General features: G+C 40.6%; 1 protein-coding gene across 15 annotated transcripts in view; it reads right to left on the bottom strand.

Annotated features, from left to right (window-relative positions):
• PTPRS (protein tyrosine phosphatase receptor type S) overlaps positions 1-19623 on the bottom strand; it is a 784683-nt gene that overhangs the window by 162718 nt on the left and 602342 nt on the right. For all 15 annotated transcript variants that reach the window (XM_056571644.1, XM_056571636.1, XM_056571669.1 and 12 more), the window contains 2 exons: positions 17914-18011; positions 4514-4637 (listed from right to left, as the gene is read on the bottom strand). In XM_056571644.1, the coding sequence (XP_056427619.1) occupies positions 4514-4637; positions 17914-18011 (222 nt within the window). The remainder of the gene's footprint in view (positions 1-4513; positions 4638-17913; positions 18012-19623) is intronic.

Below are 19623 nucleotides of genomic sequence, written 5' to 3'. Positions count from 1 at the left end.
TGTTGCGACTGATGGACCACTTCGGAGGAGAGATCCGAATCCTCAGGCAGATGTACCTCGCAGGGATCCATGGCCGGATCTTACTGTTAGACTCACCGGAGATGGCAGGTACCCAGGGAGTAGTAGATCCGTAGTTCCACTGTAGTCTGGAGCGGGTGATGTAGTGGATCCGCTGGACCTGTGTGGCAGATGACGCGGGCGGTGCCAGGGAGCAGAGTCTAAGGTGTCGCTGGTTTTCACCAGAGCCCGCCGCAAAGCGGGTTGGGCTTGCTGCGGCAGGCGACAACCAGGTCGCTAGCCCTGGCACTATTCGACCACACAGGCGGCTGAGGTGATGTGTGGTACCAAAGGAATAGGCAGGACGTAGTCAGGCTGGCTAGAGGTCAGGGCAGGCGGCACAGGAGCATAGTCAGTAGGATAGCAGAAGGTCAATAGGCTGGTGGCTAGAAACACAGTCGGGTCACAGAATGCAAAGGTCTGGTAGACGGTAAAGGAACACTAGGACTGCTTTCTCTAAGGCGCAAGGCAAACAAAGATCCGGCAAGGGTACTAGGGAGGTAGTACAACATATAATAATGGTTCAGGTGTAAAACTATTTATGGGCGCACTGGCCCTTTAAATCTCAAAGCTCCGGCGCACGTGTCAGAGCTGAGAGAGAGAGGCCGGTCCCCGGAGGTAAGTGACGGGCTGGGGCTCGCATGCGCATCCCGCGATGTGAATCCCAGCCCCGCCGGGAACCGACATTCGGGGACAGATGCGCTCACGGACGGTATGTCCGGCTGGAGCGCTGTTTATAACAGGTCTCCTCATGCTTCAGCCAACTCCAGGCTGTGTCATTCAGGCAATATATGGTTTACTGATATTGCTGCTGGGCCTGGGTCTGGGAATAAAAATTTTGTTATGGTCCAAAATCTTGATTTTAAATTTCAAAAATTCTTCTGTTTTTTCTTTGGGATTGTGAAGCCCTGGTGTGTACTCATGCTTCAGCCAACTCCAGGCTGTATGGTTTAGTGATACTGCTGCTGGGCCTGGGAATAAAAATGTTGTTATGGTAGGTAGCACTAGCTATCCAAAACCTTGATTTTAAATTTCAAAAATTCTTCAGTTTTTTCTTTGGGATTGTGAAGCCCTGGTGTGTACTCATGCTTCAGACAACTCCAGGCTGTGTCATTCAGGCAATATATGGTTTAGTGATACTGGTGCTGGGCCTGGAAATAAAAATGTTGTTATGGTAGCAATAGCTACCCAAAATCTTCAGTTTAAATTTCTGAATTCATCTTTTAATCTTAGGGATTGTGAAGGCCTAGTGTCTATTCATGCTGCTACCAACTCCTGGCTGTGCCATTTAGCCACTATATGGTCTCCTCATGCTGCCAACACCTCCACGCTGTGTCATTCAGCCACTATATGGTCTCCTCATGCTTCAGCCAACTTCAGGCTGTACCATTCAGACACTATATGGGCTCCTTATGCTTTCCCCACCTCCAGGCTGTGTCATTCAGCCAATATATCGTTTTCTGATGCTGATGGGATTGAGATATTAACTCCAAATACGTTATGGTAGCACTAGCTAACATAAATGCTTAATTGAGATTTCAACATTGATTTTTCAATGTAAGGGGTTATGAAACCCTCGGGTGTACTGCTGATGCCTGCACCTGACTGCCCCTGTGTCTTTCAGGAACTACTTGGCTTACTGATGCTTCTGGGCTTGGGCCTTAAATTGTTGGATGGTAGCACTAGCTAACATGCATCTTCAATAGAGATTTCAACATTCACCTTTTAATGTTAGGGGTTGTGAACCCCTTTTGTGTACAAATGCTGCAACATTCATCTTTCAATCTTAGGGGTTGTAATTTTTTCAAGATTGAGGCCCTTTGGCCGTCAACGTCACATTACCTGTGCTATTATCACAAGAGTCCAATGAAACATTTTGGAGCAATAGAAATGAACCATAACTGATTAAATGAAACATTCATACTTTCATAATCAGGGGGGCACTGAGAGGCAGGGGTTGGAACAGGTGGTATCTCGTCTGACGGAGGACCGCCAGCTCGATGCTCGCCAGAATGGGTAATGTAAACATTTAATTTTCACATCAAATTACTTTCAATATGACAAAAGATCTCTTTATCCTCTTCAATTTTGACACCTTATGGTCTCCCTGCTGACACATAGATGCTCTGCAGCAGTGATTCTAATGGCAATGCCTGTAATCTGCATGCCATAGTGAATAACAGTATGATTTCTCTAACCTAGCACACTCTCTATTCGGGTTTCTTCTCTTGACATGTTGGCCAAATTATCCCCCGCCAATCTTGCTTTAATGACTGTAAAGCAGTAAATGTCATCTAGCATGAATCGCTTGCATGAAATTTACTATAGTGGAGAGCAAGAAAGTGGCTTCTCATCTTGCGAATGTTATACATATTTTCTGCTATCCGGGTTTTTAATGCCCCAGAGATTCTACCTTTTGTACTGCTTCTGACAAGGGCATTTAATTAAATTGCAGTCAACAAAGCAAGATTGGCTGGGGGTGATTATTTGGCCAAGATGTCAAATCTTGTAAAATCTTTACATTTTAATCATTAACTCCAAGAGGTCTTAACATAGATTTTGAATTATTTGGATTTCTGGATAAAACTTAAATAGTGTGGAGTGGTGGCTCTTCCTCACAGTTCCAGGCTGTTTTACCAGCACATCAATCGGCCCTAGGGATTAGTCCCCTCTCACTATGTCTCTTTGTCTGACAAGCCGCCTGTGATCTTCACATTTCCCAGTAATCTGCATAGTCAAGAATGGTCTCGTATGTAGATGTATTGGCATGGTACTTTTTAACTGCACTCTACCCTGCATATTTATTTCAGCATTTTTAAATGTATCTCCATTGTACTTCAATATTTGATTTTTATCTCTAATTTATTTTTATCTCATGTTTATCATTTATCTAATTTCCATTTGTGCTTACATTTTCATCTATTATCACTTTTATTCTTTTTAATATTTACATTTATTTTTATTTTCATTTGCACTATTGTTCTTATCTTCATTTCCATTTTTATTTTTCATTTTTTACTCACTCATATTCATATTTTTTGACCCCGTGTACCAGACATCGATTTTCCATTCATCAGGATTTATCATTTTCATCATCATTTTCTCTTTACATTTGTATTTTCTTTATACACTACCAAATAATATACATTTGGATATAAATATTTTCTTTAAATATTTTTTATGAAGACATAGCACAAATACAGATTCATTTATTCCTCCAAGTGATTCGATTTTACTCTCAAATGAAATTCACTCCAGGTTTTCTATATTACCACACAAACAGCGCTAATCAGCTGGTCTGGGATTCTCTACATATAGTTCCCCATCCTCTTAGTATAAGCTAATATTTGTGTATCTATTTTACTGAGGAAGGAGTACATGGAGGCTTCGAAAAGCAAATACAGGTACAGTACGCCTAAAGACTACCCCACCTATCATCTTTATACTCTATATATATATATATATATATATATATATATATACATATACATCTTTATACTTTATATATATATATATATATATATATATATATATATATATATATATATATATATAGATTGAATCCTACAACCTCTGTCCGTGACTCTGTTCAAACAGGATTTGGCGTGCTAACTCTCCATGAGGCAGACACCATGAGGCTTGTACGAACACATCCACATCACGCCGTTCCTCCACTATAACTACCTCATCCGCACCCGGGCTTAGCGAGAAACCCCTGTTCCAGCACATCGAGGTCTGCGCACAGAGATGGCTTGTGGGAGGACCCACTGGTAGTCGATCTGAGCGCTTGAACCAGGGAGGACTCGTGTTTGCTTCTAATGGTGAGCCGTACATGATACCACACTCTATTCATTTGCAGGACTTTATTGCGAATCTGAGAGGATAATAATAATATTTTATTATTGATAGCCGCGCGTGTCTCTATTTCAGGAATTATATAGTGATCATCTGGATGCACATTATCCAATATTTGGAAACATTCTTTTTTACAGGAATCACGGACATTTAAAAACACCCAAAAATGACTAAGAGCAAAACATTGGACTATCTTGGAGTGGCCTTTTATGAGCCCTCATCTAAATCCTTTTTTTTGAACATCTGTGAAAGAATCTGTAACAGAAATTGACTGCCTTAAAAGGTTGGGCAAGCTCAGGGTACCATCATTTTTCTAAAGGTTAGTTTCATTTTTTTATATAAATGATTTTCATCATTTCATTTTGAGTACATTTTAATTCATCATTACTTTTTCAAAGTTTTCAAAGGACAATTTTTCACCCATCTGATTTGAATGGAAATTAATGCACATTCTTATTGTGTGATGAATGCACTGTTTGGTATATTAAGCACGTCAGACATAATTAAAACATCATTAAAACACTTTAAAACTGACCACAATAGCTCCATTTGGTGTACAGTTTATGTATCTATGCATCACAGTATGAGCAGGTATCTGTACCTTCAACAGGCATGAGGATGACACGAGAGTGATCATAGGCAATCACATTAGCATAGCGGTTTTTGGGTTTGTTGACTTCAAGGTTTGAGTGCTCCCAAGTGAACTGCTGCCCAGGATCAATGGACTAAAAGGAAAAAAGAAAATAAATGACAAGCCTATAAACGCGTTATATTTACTACAATATAATATATACATTATTGACTCATTTAATTAATGACAGTACTTAATGGTTGGGGAGTTTAGGGGCAATGGGATATTAAATTTCAAATCCAGCCAGGTCGGTACAATTTAATGGCTTCATTGTCTGACAACACACACAGTAAATCACATAAGTGAGTACACCACTCACATTTTTGTAAATATTTTATTTATCTTTTTATGTGACAACACTGAAGAAATGACACTCTGCTACAGTGTAAATTAGAGAGTGGACAGCCTGCATAACAGTGTTTAATGTTGTGTCCCCTCAAAATAACTCAACACACAGCCATTAATGTCTAAACCTTGGCAATAAAAGTATGTACAGCTCTAAGTGGAAATGTCTAAATCGTGCGCTATTAGCCATTTGCCCTCCCTGGTGTCCTGTGATCTGTTAGTGTTACTAACTCAGGTGTAAATGGCGAACAGGTTTTTTTATTTGGTGTTATCGCTCTCACATTCTTTAGTATAAACCGGTCATTGGAAGTTAAACATGGCACTTCATGACAAAGAACTCTCTGAGGATCTGAAAAAAAATATTGTTGCTCTACATAGAGATGGCTTATGCCATCAGAAGATTGACAAGACCCTGAAAATTATCTGCAGCACGGTGGGCAAGACCATACAGTGATTTTACAAGACAAGTTTCTCTCAGAAAATGCCTCTAGACCTATGAGTGCTGCCAGCATTGCTGCAGATAAATACATTTTAACCCCTTAAGGACTCAGGGTTTTTCCGTTTTTGCACTTTCGTTTTTTCCTCCTTACCTTTTAAAAATCATAACCCTTTCAATTTTCCACCTAAAAATCCACATATGGCTTATTTTTTGCGTCGCCAATTCTATTCTGAAATTAGTCATTTTGCCCAAAAATGCACGGCGAAACGGAAAAAAAAATCATTGTGCGACAAAATCGAAGAAAAAATGCCATTTTGTAACTTTTGGGGGCTTCCGTTTCTACACAGTACATATTTCGGTAAAAATTACACCTTATCATTATTCTGTAGGTCCATACGGTTAAAATGATACCCTACTTATATAGGTTTGATTTTGTCGCACTTCTGGAAAAAATCATAACTACATGCAGGAAAATTTATACGTTTAAAAATGTCATCTTCTGACCCCTATAACTTTTTTATTTTTCCACGTATAGGGCGGTATGAGGACTCATTTTTTGCAGCGTGATCTGAAGTTTTTATCGGTATGATTTTTGTTTTGATCGGACATTTTGATCACTTTTTATTCATTTTTTAATGGTCTAAAAAGTGACCAAAATACGCTTTTTTGGACTTTGGAATTTTTTTGCGCGTACGCCATTGACCGTGCAGTTTAATTAATGATATATTTTTATAGTTCAGACATTTACGCACGCGGCGATACCACATATGTTCATTTTTTTTTTTTACACTGTTTTATTTTTCTTATGGGAAAAGGGGGGTGATTCAAACTTTTATTAGGGAAGGGGTTAAATGACCTTTATTAACACTTTTTTTTACATTTTTTTTGCAGTGTTATAGGTCCTATAACACTGCACACACTGATCTTTTACACAGATCACAGGCGTGTATTAACACGCCTGTGATCAGTGTTATCGGCGCTTGACTGCTCCTGCCTGGATCTCAGGCACGGAGCAGTCATTCGCCGTTCGGACACCGAGGAGGCAGGTAAGGGCCCTCCCGGTGTCCGGTCAGCTGTTCGGGACGCCGCGATTTCACCGCGATGGTCCCGAACAGCCCGACTGAGCAGCTGGGTCACTTTCACTTTAGAAGCGGCGGTCAGCTTTGACTGCCGCTTCTAAAGGGTTAATACCGCACATCGCCGCGATCGGCGAAGTGTGGTATTAGCCGCGGGTCCCGGCCGTTGATGAGCGCCGGGACCGACGCGATATGATGCGGGATCGCGGCGCGATCCCGCTTCATATCACGGGAGCTGGCGCAGAACGTAAATATACGTCCTGCGTCGTTAAGGGGTGTACTCACTGAGATACTGCAGGTCATGGAGTTACTAAATGGCCTATTTCTCAAGAGCATAATGTCTTTCCTGCCTGCAATAAGTAGTGTTAAGATCCCAACTACCCTTTGTGTAAGTATTATTTGCTAAATAATACATGATCAAACAGAGTATGTTGTAGGTAAGATATTTGAGGGTTTTCTGAGAGATACCATTCTGGAATATCTTAAAGCAAATAACCTAACGCAGCGTCAACATGGTTTATGTGGAATAGGTCCTGTCAGTCTAATCTGATCAGCTTCTAGATAGTTACAGATTGCACCGGGGTGAAGCAGTGGGTGTTGTATATCTGGATTTTTCTAAGACATTTGACACTATTAGTAGATAAAATGAGGATTCTGGGACTAGGAGAGGATATTTGTAAATGGGTTATCAACTGGCTCAGTGACAGAAAGAAGAGGGTTGGTATCAATGGAACTTACTCTGGTTGGGTTACAGTTACTAGTGGGGTACCAGAGGGGTCAGTACTGGGTCCACTTCTTTTCAATGTGTTTATAAATATACATTTTAGAGGGATTGCTAAATAGAATTTCAATATTTGCAGATAACACTAAACTGGATAAGGTGGTCAACACAGTGGAGGTTAACATAATATTACAGAGGGATCTGGGAAAGCTGGAGGCTTGGGCACAGATGTGGCAAATTAAATTTAATGTGAATAAATGTAAGGTTATTCACTTGGGCCATAAAACCAAAATGTACAATTATGTGCTAAATAATAAGACATTATGTAAAATTTCTACCCAAGGCTTACAAGTCACAAGCCAATTCATGGGATGTATCAAAAGAGGCATTGAGGCTTTTGACAAGGACATAGTTTTGCCTCTGTATAAATAATTAGTCAGACCACATATGGGTTGCTTTGTCCAATTTTGGGCACCTGTATATAAGCAGGACATGGCTGAACAAGAAAGGGCACAGAGGAGGGCGACAAATTAATGGTATCCCCCATACATGACAGTACCAAGACAGGTTATCAAGTTTGAGTTTGTTTAGTTTGGAGAAAAGATGTCTTAGTGGCAAATCACAATATACAAATATTTGAATGGACAATACAGAGATCTTTCTTGTGATCTTTTTACACCTAGGCCAGTAACCATGACAAGGGGGAGGAGTGGACGTGCAGAGGTAAGAAGGTTTCACCATTACAGACAGAGCTTCTTTACCGTAAGAGCAGTGAGACTATGGAACTCTCTGTCACGTGATGTTAATAAACAAGTTCAAGGGGGGTCTGGATGTTTTACTGGAAAAATATAATATAACAGGTTATGAATACTAGATTTATGGGAATAGAACATTGATCCAGTGATTTTTTTCAGATTGCCATATTGGAGTTGGGAAGGAATTTTTCCTCTGTCATGGGGCAATTGGCATCAGCCTCAGGGTGGGTTTTTTCTTTCCTCTGGATCAACACAGTAGGGGTTTCGGTTGAACTCGATGGACTGGATTGTCTTTTTTTTAACCTTACAAACTATGGGGGAGTTTTATCAAAACCTGCCCAGAGAAAAAGTTGCCCAGTTGCCCATAGCAACCAATCAGATTGCTTCTTTCATTTTTAACAAGGCCTCTGCAAAGTGAAAGTAGTGATCTGATTGACTGGTTTTGATAAATCTCCCCCTATGTTACTATGTATTTATTATGCAGTAGATAGTGAGGACTAAAAGAAGAAAGTCATTTATTTAATAGTGACACACAAAATGACAAATGATGTAAAGTACCTGGTCAACAGTAAATACACACACATTATACATTGCAAAGGCACTTTATAGTATTAAAGGGAATCTGTCAGCTCTATTTTCTAAGAGCTTTAGATAGCTGCTAGGGTATAAAACCATACTGTTCCTTTCCTGGACCTGATGTCGGTTGCCAAACCTATAACATCGCCTCAGCCAAGTGTCAAAGAGGCGGAACTGAGCTGCTTATAGAAACTACCTGGTGAAAGGTACCTAGATGTTTTCACTTCCTCTGTAGGTGGCAAACATATGAAGAAATCACTGATAATCACTGCATGCTCATAAATCCATGACATTCATGGTGGCCACTCCAGACCTTCCACCCGCAAGTGATTGGCAGCGTTCTGGAAATACTGGCCACAGACAGAACATTACCAATCACTGGCAGGTGGGCAGGCCAGATCAGCCGTTTATGAATATCGCAGACTATACGCTCAGTAATGTGCAGTGATTTCTTGTGCTACTTTCGGATACGACAGATTCCCTTTAAGTGCCACAGCAGTGCACACCTCCTCGCTCGCCCATACCTCCAAGCCTCTCCTTGACTATTATACACAGCTCTGTACATCAATCAAGGAGAGGCTGAAGATAAAAGCATGTGAAAAGGTGTGCCAGCCTGTGGCACTTGAGAAGCTCTGCTTCCTTGATACTTGGTTGAGAAATAAAAAGGCAATTTTATAAATTTGGTAACCACCATCAGCTCTAGGAAAGGTACAGTTTGCTTTTATCCCCTAAGCTATCCAAAGGTCTTTGCAGCTCTTAGCAGCAAATACAGCTTACATATTCCCTTTAGGAGATTTATCATGTTTTTGTGGTCACTATTGTACTAATGTTTTTGCCCTTCATTTCATATATATATATATATATATATATATATATATATATATATATATATATATATATATACATATATATATATATATATATATATATATACAGTACAGACCAAAAGTTTGGACACACCTTCTCATTCAAAGAGTTTTCTTTATTTTCATGACTATGAAAATTGTAGATTCACACTGAAGGCATCAAAACTATGAATTAACACATGTGGAATTATAGACATAACAAAAAAGTGTGAAACAACTGAAAATATGTATTATTCTAGGTTCTTCAGTTGTTTCACACTTTTTTGTTATGTCTATAATTCCACATGTGTTAATTCATAGTTTTGATGCCTTCAGTGTGATTCTACAATTTTCATAGTCATGAAAATAAAGAAAACTCTTTGAATGAGAAGGTGTGTCCAAACTTTTGGTCTGTACTGTGTGTGTATATATATATATATATATATATATATATATAGATAGATAGATAGATAGATAGATAGATAGATAGATGCAAATCAAAAAACGTTGTAGTATCTTGTAATACCTTTTTTATTGGACTAACAGAATTTTGTAGAGACAAACTTTCGGGATTCCTCCCTTTATCAAGTCTAAAGACTTGATAAAGGGAGGAATCCTGAAAGCTTGTCTCTACAAAATTCTGTTAGTCCAATAAAAAAGGTATTACAAGATACTGCAACATTTTTTTATTTGCATCTGCATCATTGGACTAATACGGCTACTCAAATTTACTATATATATATATATATATATATATATATAGTCATTAAGCATGTTACTTAACCTAGGCCTGTTATTTAACAAAGTGGATTGTTCTTTAAAGATTACCTGTCACTAAATCACTAAATCAACTTTTCTAAAAACGTACTCAGGCTATGTTCCCTAACTACTCCTAATACCCCTCCCACCCTTAGAAAAAATGTCAGAGCTTTTAAAAGCTCTGTATCATACCTTTCTTCTTGCTCACACAGTACAATCTCCCAGCAGGAGAAAGTGAGCGCTTCCCAGCAGCAATGACATCACTGAAGTCTGCTGGGGGACCACTTCCGACCCCACATCATTGCAACACTGTGATAAATAGAAGACCTCAAGCTCTGTGCAGCAGCTTTCAGTCTGTGCTTCTTTCAGTAAGGCTCTGTTCAGCTTTTAGTATGTGCAGCTGTTTTCAGTGAGGCTCTTTGCAGCTGTCAATCAAGCTCAGTGAAGAGAAACACTCTCTGAGTTTGGTCTCCTGCCATTACAAGCAGGAAGCCAAAATCTGAGATTTTGACCAGACGGAATGAGACCCCTGGTGGCCAGAAGTATACAGACGAAAAACTAACATAAAACATTTTATTTTTTTTATTTTTTATGGAAGCCAGTTACAAAAGGTATTTATTTGGCATTAGGAATCAAATATTAAAAATCATGTTTAATGACAGTGCCCATTTAATACTCTGGGATCCCGAAAAAATGTTTGCATTTTAACTGCAGTTTTCATGTTTGTTGCTTTTGTTTTTTAAAAGTTTAGCTATAATAAATTATGTATTTTACTTTGCATTAATTCTTGTCTATAAGTATTCTTAAGGACAGATTATCACTTTAAGTGGGCTTTCCACAATTGTTTCCGCACTCAGCAAAATAAAACATATAAATATACTTTTACTGGGGCTGTTTTGATACTTTAGTTTTTAAATTATTAGGTAAACTAGCATTATAAGTGTTTCATGGGAGGGGTGTAGCCTGGACCTTGACATCAGCGGTCCCCGTTATCTGACGCCTGTAACCCTTCTAGGAGCTGCACTATGCCACAAAAGCCTGACTAGGCCCGAGGACGGGACCTTTCTGCAGCTGAGAAGCTGCCTAATTTTGGCCGCACTGAAAAGGAAGATGGCGCCGGCCATGCTTCAGCACATACATACTCCAAGGCTAAAGCAATGCAAGCAGCACAGCTCTCTGAGGAGGATTCGGTGGTGGGGGTCGGAGCTGACCCTGAAGGAGGTCAGTGACACCCTTCTTCAGGCTATACAAGCCTACAAAACGTTATTATCGGGTAAGATGAAGGAAAATTAAAATAGATTTCGGCCTTCTGCGTCAGGTTCTTCTGAACCTCAGGGATCGTGTTACGCAGGCGGAAACCAAAGTCTACACCATAGAGGACCACTCTGACCCCAATCTCAGAGACTATTATTACTCTGCAAAAAAAGTTGTAATAAACAAGGCAGAGGAACAACGATCTGGAAAACCGGCTACGCTGTAATAACATCAAAGTTATTGGCCTAAACCCAGGTGCCTTTATTGAAAGCTGGCTTAAAGAACTTTTCCCCGATGTCTTCTTTTCACCTTCCTTTGCTTTGAAGCGAATACACCGTGAAGGCCACCTATCCCTGGCACTCCCCTGAGGCCTCTTCTGGCGCGGCAGTTGAATTGCAATGACTGGCACTTGATTGGCCACTGGCACAATGACTGGCCATCTGCAAGATATTACATATAACAACATCAAGGTCTCCATTTTCCCAGATTTCTCTTTAGACCTGCAGCACTGCAGGGCCACATTTGCATCCATTAAAGCCTGTGAAAGTGAAGGGTATTGCGTAATCCATGACGTATCCGGCTAGATTACGTGTGGTGGATGGTGACAGAGCAATCTTCTTTTCTACACCTCAGGAGGCAAAGGACTGGCTGGAGAGATGGCAGAGATCATCCTGATGGCGGTTCATCTTCTTTTCCTGCTACTCCATGAGCTGATATATTCTTTTGCTGCCCTGGAGGACACCCTTGAGCTTCTCTTCCAGGTGTGCATCACTAACTGATATTGCTATTGGAGGACACTGTTGCTGAATTAATGGGACCTTTGCATCTCGTATACCCTGCTGGAGTCTCCTGGACCGGGTTGTATGCCTTGTATATGTATATATCTGTGGGACTGCGGCTTTGTTAAAGGAGCACCTTGCGCCCTGGGCCCATGGGGGGGGGGGGGGGGGTTCTGTCCTGTACCCTTTTCTACCTGAAGGATTTGGGGTGGGGTTTGTCACCCTCTGCTCTTCAGCTTGTGGACTTTACTACCCCAGGAATGTCATTGGGAACCCCCTTCTTATCACCCCCGGGACTCCGTTTTGCAATGCTGCTACCTGCTGTTGGACTACCAATGTTATTCATGTTCCTGTGTATTTTCTACCTCGCCCCATACTGTTGTGGGGTATTTGTATTTAGTTCTCTTTCCTACCCAGCTTCTCTGGCCTGATGTCTCTTTATGTTTTACCTGTCTATTTCCACCCAATACTCATACCCCTAGTTGGATCTGGCTGCTGGAGAGGATCTCTCCTTCTATGTATGTCTGATCTTTTTAGATGGCGAGAGTATTTATAATGTCGTGGAATATCAGGGGAGTAGGATTTCGGATTCGGCCATATAAATCACCCCTGAAAAAACCTGCTGCTGAAGCCATGGGTCCAGGGGTCTCACCACTCCTTTCATACCTTCTTTTGCAGGGTCTCTGTACTAGTCCGCAAGACAGTGAGGTGGGAGGCGGCATGTGTGCATAGAGACCCAAATGGGAGATATATATTTACTCATGCCTTTCTTAATAATGACCCTTATGTTTTCCTGTTTATTTAAAACCCTCCCCTTGCATCTTTAGAGATGCAGCTATCACATTTGCCACTGGTTACATTTGCAACTGGTTACCCCCATGCTAAAGTGCTGTATGTAGGAGACTTTAAAATGGTCTTAGATCCTGCCTTAGATCCCCTTTCTGGGACCCCTGGACCTTGCACACTCCGCTTGCCTCTCTGTTGGAGGAGGTGGGCTGCCTTGATGTCTATAAGCAAAAAAAAACCCTACTACTTGTACTTACACCAGCTATACCATTGGCAGGAATACCCTTATCTGCATTGATTTATCCTGTAGAAACTGTCTGTTTTACTCACAGGTGCTAGACATCTCCTACCAAGCTCATGCTATCTCAGACCACTCCCCTATCCTGGTGGACTTATCCTTGTGACCCCTAGGGGCCCCTGAGGATGGCAGATTGACCCCTTCTAGCTGGACCTTAAAGGACCAAAAGATCGGATTCCTGAACAGCTCCAGGTTTTTTCAGCAGGGCTTGCTTGTTCTGGTTTGGGAAACACTGAAGGCATATTTAAAGGGGTACTCTGGTGGGAAAAAAATTTCATATCAACCGCCTCCAGAAAGTTAAACAGATTTTTATATTGCTTGTATTTAAAAAAAAACGTAATACTTCTAGTACTTATAAGCTGCTGTACACTACAGAGGAAGTTGAGTTGTTCTTTTCTGTCTGACCACAGTGCTCTCTGTTGACACCTCTGCCTGTGGCAGGAACTGTCCAAAGTAGGAGCAAATCCCCATAGCAAACCTCTCCTGCTCTGGACAGTTCCTGACATAGACAGAGGAGGCAGCAGAGAGCACTGTGGTCAGACTGAAAAGAACTACTCAACATCCTCTGGAGCTTACAGCAGCTGGTAAGCACTGCAAGAATTAAGATTTTTTAATAGAAGTTATTTACAAAAAAAAATGTTTTTCCACCGGAGTACCCCTTTAAGGGGTTGTTTAATTTCCAATGATCTGAAAGCTTAATGGATAGTGAAGTAGTGTCTGAGATCCACCATTTCCTTCATTAAAAAGGAAACGTACAGGAGGGAGGAGGAGTTCACTATCAAATAGTGAACTTGCAGTTCCATCTGAGGACAATAAAACTGCATGGCTCTCCATGGACTGACAATACATGTTCAACCTAATGAAAAGATGAACAGAAAATTGTTGTTCAATACACAATTACATTTTAAGCATGGGATTCAATCCAGTAAGCTCATGGCACATGTGAAACAAAATGTCTCTGCCCCACCGATCCTTAAATGGGCACTGTCAGATACAAAAACATTCTATATGTTGTACATCTTGGCAAAACATCATATTCTCTAATTAATATACTTCATAGGAAAATTGTATTTCCTTTTTATAGAAATCATGGCTTTGTCCAAGCTGAAGCACAGGCATGGACAGAGTCTAGTGAGGGTGGGCTAGCACTGTGCTCTCTCTTTTTTGATAGGAATCCTCTGTGCTCTCTCCTGTCTGATAGGACAGGAGAGAGCACAGAGGAGTTCTATCAGACAGGAGTGAGCACAGAGCAGTGCTAGCCAACCCTCACTTACTAGACTTTGTCCATGCCTGTGCTTCAGCTCGGATAAAGCCATGATTTCTATAAAAAGGAAATACATTTTTCTTATGAAGTATATATATATTGCAAAGGTTAATGTTTTGCCAAGATGTACAACATATAAAAAGTTTTTGTATCTGACAGTGCATTTAAAAACTTAAAGCCTCAGATGTATTTCTTCTTCTGGATAATGAGGGCATTGCTCAACCGTTCTCCTCGTTTTATGTTAACCTTTATTCTTCCTTTATTCTGGATGCCATTCAGTTTCCTACTCTGTTACTTTGGACAGCTGTGAATCTCTTGAGTCCCTATTACTCTAGCTGAAATTCAGGAGGCTTTATCCAACATTGCCAGTGCAAGTCTCCTGGCCCATATGGCCTGCCATTGGAGGTTTACCGTTGATATTCTGAAGACTTGCTTCCTACCCCAAAGGAAATGTACACAGTGGCGTTTAGGGAGGGGGCCCTTTCAGCCTCCCTGTTTGATGCTGCCATAGTGGTTATTTTGAAGCCTGATAGGGATCCCCTGGAGTGTGCGTCTTATATCTAATGAATCTCGATAATACAATAGTAATCAAAGTTCTTGCTTAAATAGAGTGATTCTCTCAATTATACACCCCAATCAGTCAGGCTTTATGGATGGCAAGTCCACATCTGATAACATCAAGAGAGTGCAAGTGACGGTCCAGGTGGGAACAGCACTCGAGGCAATTGGGCCTTGGTTGCACTGGTTGCACCCAAGGTATTTAACTCAGTAGAATGGGTTTATCTATATTGTCATCCCAAAGCTCAGATACTAGTGAATGGTTTGTGCTCACTCCCATTTGCTCTTAGATGGGGAACTCGGCAGGGGTGTCCTCTGTCCTTGCTTCTGCTTGCGGTGGCAATACAGCCCCCTATCCCTGCTTATACGCCAGGATTCACAATAGCTTGGGATGTCTGCGGGAGATGAGGAGGAAAGGATAGGCCTGTACACAGATGACATGGTTTTGTAAATGTCCCAGCCTGATTCTACTCTGCCTTATGTCATTCAGTTAATGGATAGCTTTGGGGTCTTCTCCGGCCTCTATATAAACTGGTCTAAGTTTGCCATTATGCTTCTATTAGATGGGTCTTGGTCTGATGTGTTGCAACTAAGAGAGCAACCAAGCAGGTGTACTCCTATGGTGAAACTCCCTCTGACCTTCCTGTGTGGCATATAACCCGACCCTTACACATTTCCTGGGTCCTCTGGATACACAATTCTGGATGGATGCTGGCGTGCTGACTTTAAAGCAAGTCTATACAGACAATGTGGAAAATCTTCAGCTCCAGAGAGAATTTGGGCTTTCCAGAGAGTCCTTCTTTAAGTATCTCCAACTCAGACATAGTTCGAAGTCCCAATGTCCCAGGGTCTGCAGGGCCTTGTGTACATTCTTTATGTGCACTTTATCCAGGCTAAAATATCCCGTTCACCTCTACCTAATGAACAATATTGACAGCCCTACATTTCTTCCCTTACTAAGGAGGAGTGGGAGGAGATTCTCTTCTCTCACACTTCGGTCTCCCTGGTTGCTAATAACAAATTAATTCAATTATATATCATTCATTACTGTTAGCACCCCATTCTACACAATTGGATAGGGGTAATATATGTCTCGAAAGCCTGTCACCGCTGCTATGCCCCTCATGCGGAATTCTGGCATCGCATCTGAGCCTGTCCCTATATAGAATCCTTTTGGACTTGCATACTACAAGTCCCCCAATAGAACCTTTAATTTGCCTATTTGGTGGGCTAGATGAATAAGTATGGCCCCACCTTGTCCGTACCTTTCTGCGATTGCTCTCTAATGGATGGACCGGAGGCCCCCAACTCCTACTAGGTGGAAGAAACTGGTTACCTCTGTAGTGTCTTTCTCTCAGCAGTTGGTTTACAAGCATTGGAAGTGTCTGGCTAAATTTGATCATGTATGGGGACCCTAGTATTCCTCTCCTCTGACCCTATGTTCGTACAACATGACTAATCACATGCCTCCCGCTGTGCATTAATTGTGCCCTTCTTGATATAATCTAGCCAATGACCGTTCTGTCCGGCAGCGTTGCTTTGCCCTTTACTATGGGTGGTGTGCGTGGCACTGGGGTAGTAGTTAGTGCTGTTTTTCTTGTTACTTTCATGTTTGTTCTATGCTTTCTGTCTTTTTCCCTTTTTTTCTCATTGCATGTAATAAATATTGTTGCAGATTCTGACAAATACCGATATAGTATAATCCAAGTGTGGGTATAGATATGCAGAGCGCAACAGCACAAGTTGCAATTGTATCCCACTTGTAGTAGTTTGTATCAACTTTCAAGGTAAGTGCTGCTGAAGAATGGTCCTAAGGAGGACCTGAAACGCGTCCAGCCTTAACTACCACTACAAGTGCCACAATATCCAATTTTACTTCTCATAGACAAAGCACCAAGGATCATCACTACTCCTGTTTCCTTCATTGGACAGGCACGTAGCAACTATTACTAGGACACAGCTTGGTCATTACTCACAGAACAGCTGCAGTACACACAAAAGGAGCCCACTACCATCATTGCCAAATCGGAGACGGCCGAGTCTCCAGGAGTGGGCCCTCTGTGCTAGAGCCGGGATTGCACCAAGACCAGCACACATCTAATCAAGGTACAAATTCTATCTTAAACATTTGCACATCGATCCGTAACTGTCTATTACACTTATTGCTGCTACACTGTGAGACGGCTGAGCCTCCTGCAGCAGGCTCTCTGCCTAGGAGCCAGGATCGATTTTTTGCATGAATGAAAGCTCATTTTACACTTACCTTGAAAGTTGATACAAACTACTACAAGTTGGATACAATTGCAACTTGTGCTGTTGCGCTCTGCATATGTATACAGTATATCGGTATTTGTCAGAATCTGCAACAATATTTATTACATGCAATGAGAGAAGAATGTATTTACTCGGACTACAATTAATTATACCAGGAGTACAATTCTGAGGTCACTTGTATTATTGTGGACACTTTATACTAACTTATACCATTGTATTTATATTATTGTTTTTATATTGTTTTATTCCATTACATATACACTGATTTTATCTTACACTATCTGCAGTCTAGCTGACCTACAAGGGCCCTGTAGGTCACAGACCACTATAATATTTACTATTTATTAATATCATTTTTACCATCAATTGTACATTAATAAATCAATTTTACAAATACATTAATTTTATTTCAAATATTCACAGACCTTCGAGCCCCAATTTCTTTATCCAACATAAAATAGGTAGTTCAAAAAAAGATAGCCACAGCATTATGGTAATCTCACAACATAGCCATTTAGTCCCAAGACAAGCACGGATCCTTCTTTAGCATGTCCAATACTGTCTAAAAAGGGTTATCCAGTTGATTTTAGTACGTACCTGCTAAACTATTCCACTAACTCTAAGATTCACAAACTTCTCACCTCATATTCCTGAGATAGTTTTAGGTTATCATTGGCCTTCAGGTGTTCTGTGTGCTCAGAAAGATCTGCAATAGGTATTGGTGGATGATTAAGCATACCTAGGAGGAAAAATTTACCAATTAGAACATTTTATTAACAAAATAAATATATAAACAAATAACATAAAAATAGTCTTTAACCCCTTAAGGACGCAGGACGTAAATGTACATCCTGGTGAGGTGGTACTTAACGCACCAGGACGTACATTTACGTCCTGTGCATAACCGCGGGCATCGGAGCGATGCCCGTGTCATGCGCGGATGATCCAGGCTGCTGATTGCGGGCGTCCACCGTTAACCCCTCAGGTGCCGGGATCAATACAGATCCCGGCATCTGCGGCAGTTCGCGATTTAAATGAACGATCGGATCGCCCGCAGCGCTGCTGCGGGGATCCGATCATTCAGAACGCCGGACGGAGGTCCCCTCTCCCGGCGTCTCCTGCTCTGGTCTGCGATCGAGCAGACCAGAGCAGGAGATGACCGATAATACTGATCTGTTCTATGTCCTATACATAGAACAGATCAGTATTAGCAATCATGGTATTGCTATGAATAGTCCCCTATGGGGACTATTCAAGTGTAAAAAAAAATGTAAAAAAATTTAAAAGTTAAAGTTAAAAAAAAGTGATAAATCCCCTCCCCCAATAAAAAAGTAAAACGTCCGTTTTTTCCTATTTTACCCCCAAAAAGCGTAAAAAACATTTTTTATAGACATATTTGGTATCGCCGCGTGCGTAAATGTCCGAACTATTAAAATAAAATGTTAATGATCCCGTACGGTGAACGGCGTGAACGAAAAAAAAAAAAAAAAGTCCAAAATTCCTACTTTTTTAATACATTTTATTTAAAAAAAAATTATTAAAAATGTATTAAAAGTTTTTTATATTCAAATGTGGTATCAAAAAAAAGTACAGATCATGGCGCAAAAAATGAACCCCCATACCGCCACTTATACGGAAAAATAAAAAAGTTAGAGGTCATCAAAATAAAGGGATTATAAACGTACTCATTTGGTTAAAAAGTTTGTGATTTTTTTTAAGAGCAACAATAATATAAAAATATATAATAATGGGTATCATTTTAATCGTATTGACCCTCAGAATAAAGAACACATGTCATTTTTACCATAAATTGTACGGCGTGAAAACAAAACCTTCCAAAATTAGCAAAATTGCGTTTTTCGTTTTAATTTCCCCACAAAAATAGTGTTTTTTGGTTGCGCCATACATTTTATGATATAATGAGTGATGTCATTACAAAGGACAACTGGTCGCGCAAAAAACAAGCCCTCATACTAGTCTGTGGATGAAAATATAAAAGAGTTATGATTTTTAGAAGGCGAGGAGGAAAAAATGAAAACGTAAAAATTAAATTGTCTGAGTCCTTAAGGCCAAAATGGGCTGAGTCCTTAAGGGGTTAAAGGGGTACTCTGGTAGAATTTTTTTTTTTTTTTTTAATGAACTGGTGCCAGAAAGTTAAACAGATTTGTAAATTATATCTATTTAAAAATCTTAATCCTTCCAGTACTTATCAGTGCTGTATGTTCCAGGAGAAAGTTGAGAAGTTCTTTCCTGTGTGACCACATTGTTTTCTGCTGACACCTCTGTCCATGTCTGGAACTATCCAGAGCAGAAGCAGATCCTCATAGCAAACCTATACTGGACAGTTCTTA

The sequence above is a fragment of the Hyla sarda genome, chromosome 1 (genome assembly GCF_029499605.1).
Source record: "Hyla sarda isolate aHylSar1 chromosome 1, aHylSar1.hap1, whole genome shotgun sequence".
NCBI classification, from domain to species: Eukaryota; Metazoa; Chordata; class Amphibia; order Anura; family Hylidae; genus Hyla; species Hyla sarda.
The sequence above is the reverse complement of the archived record's forward strand: the minus strand, read 5'-3'. Positions and strand labels throughout refer to the sequence as shown.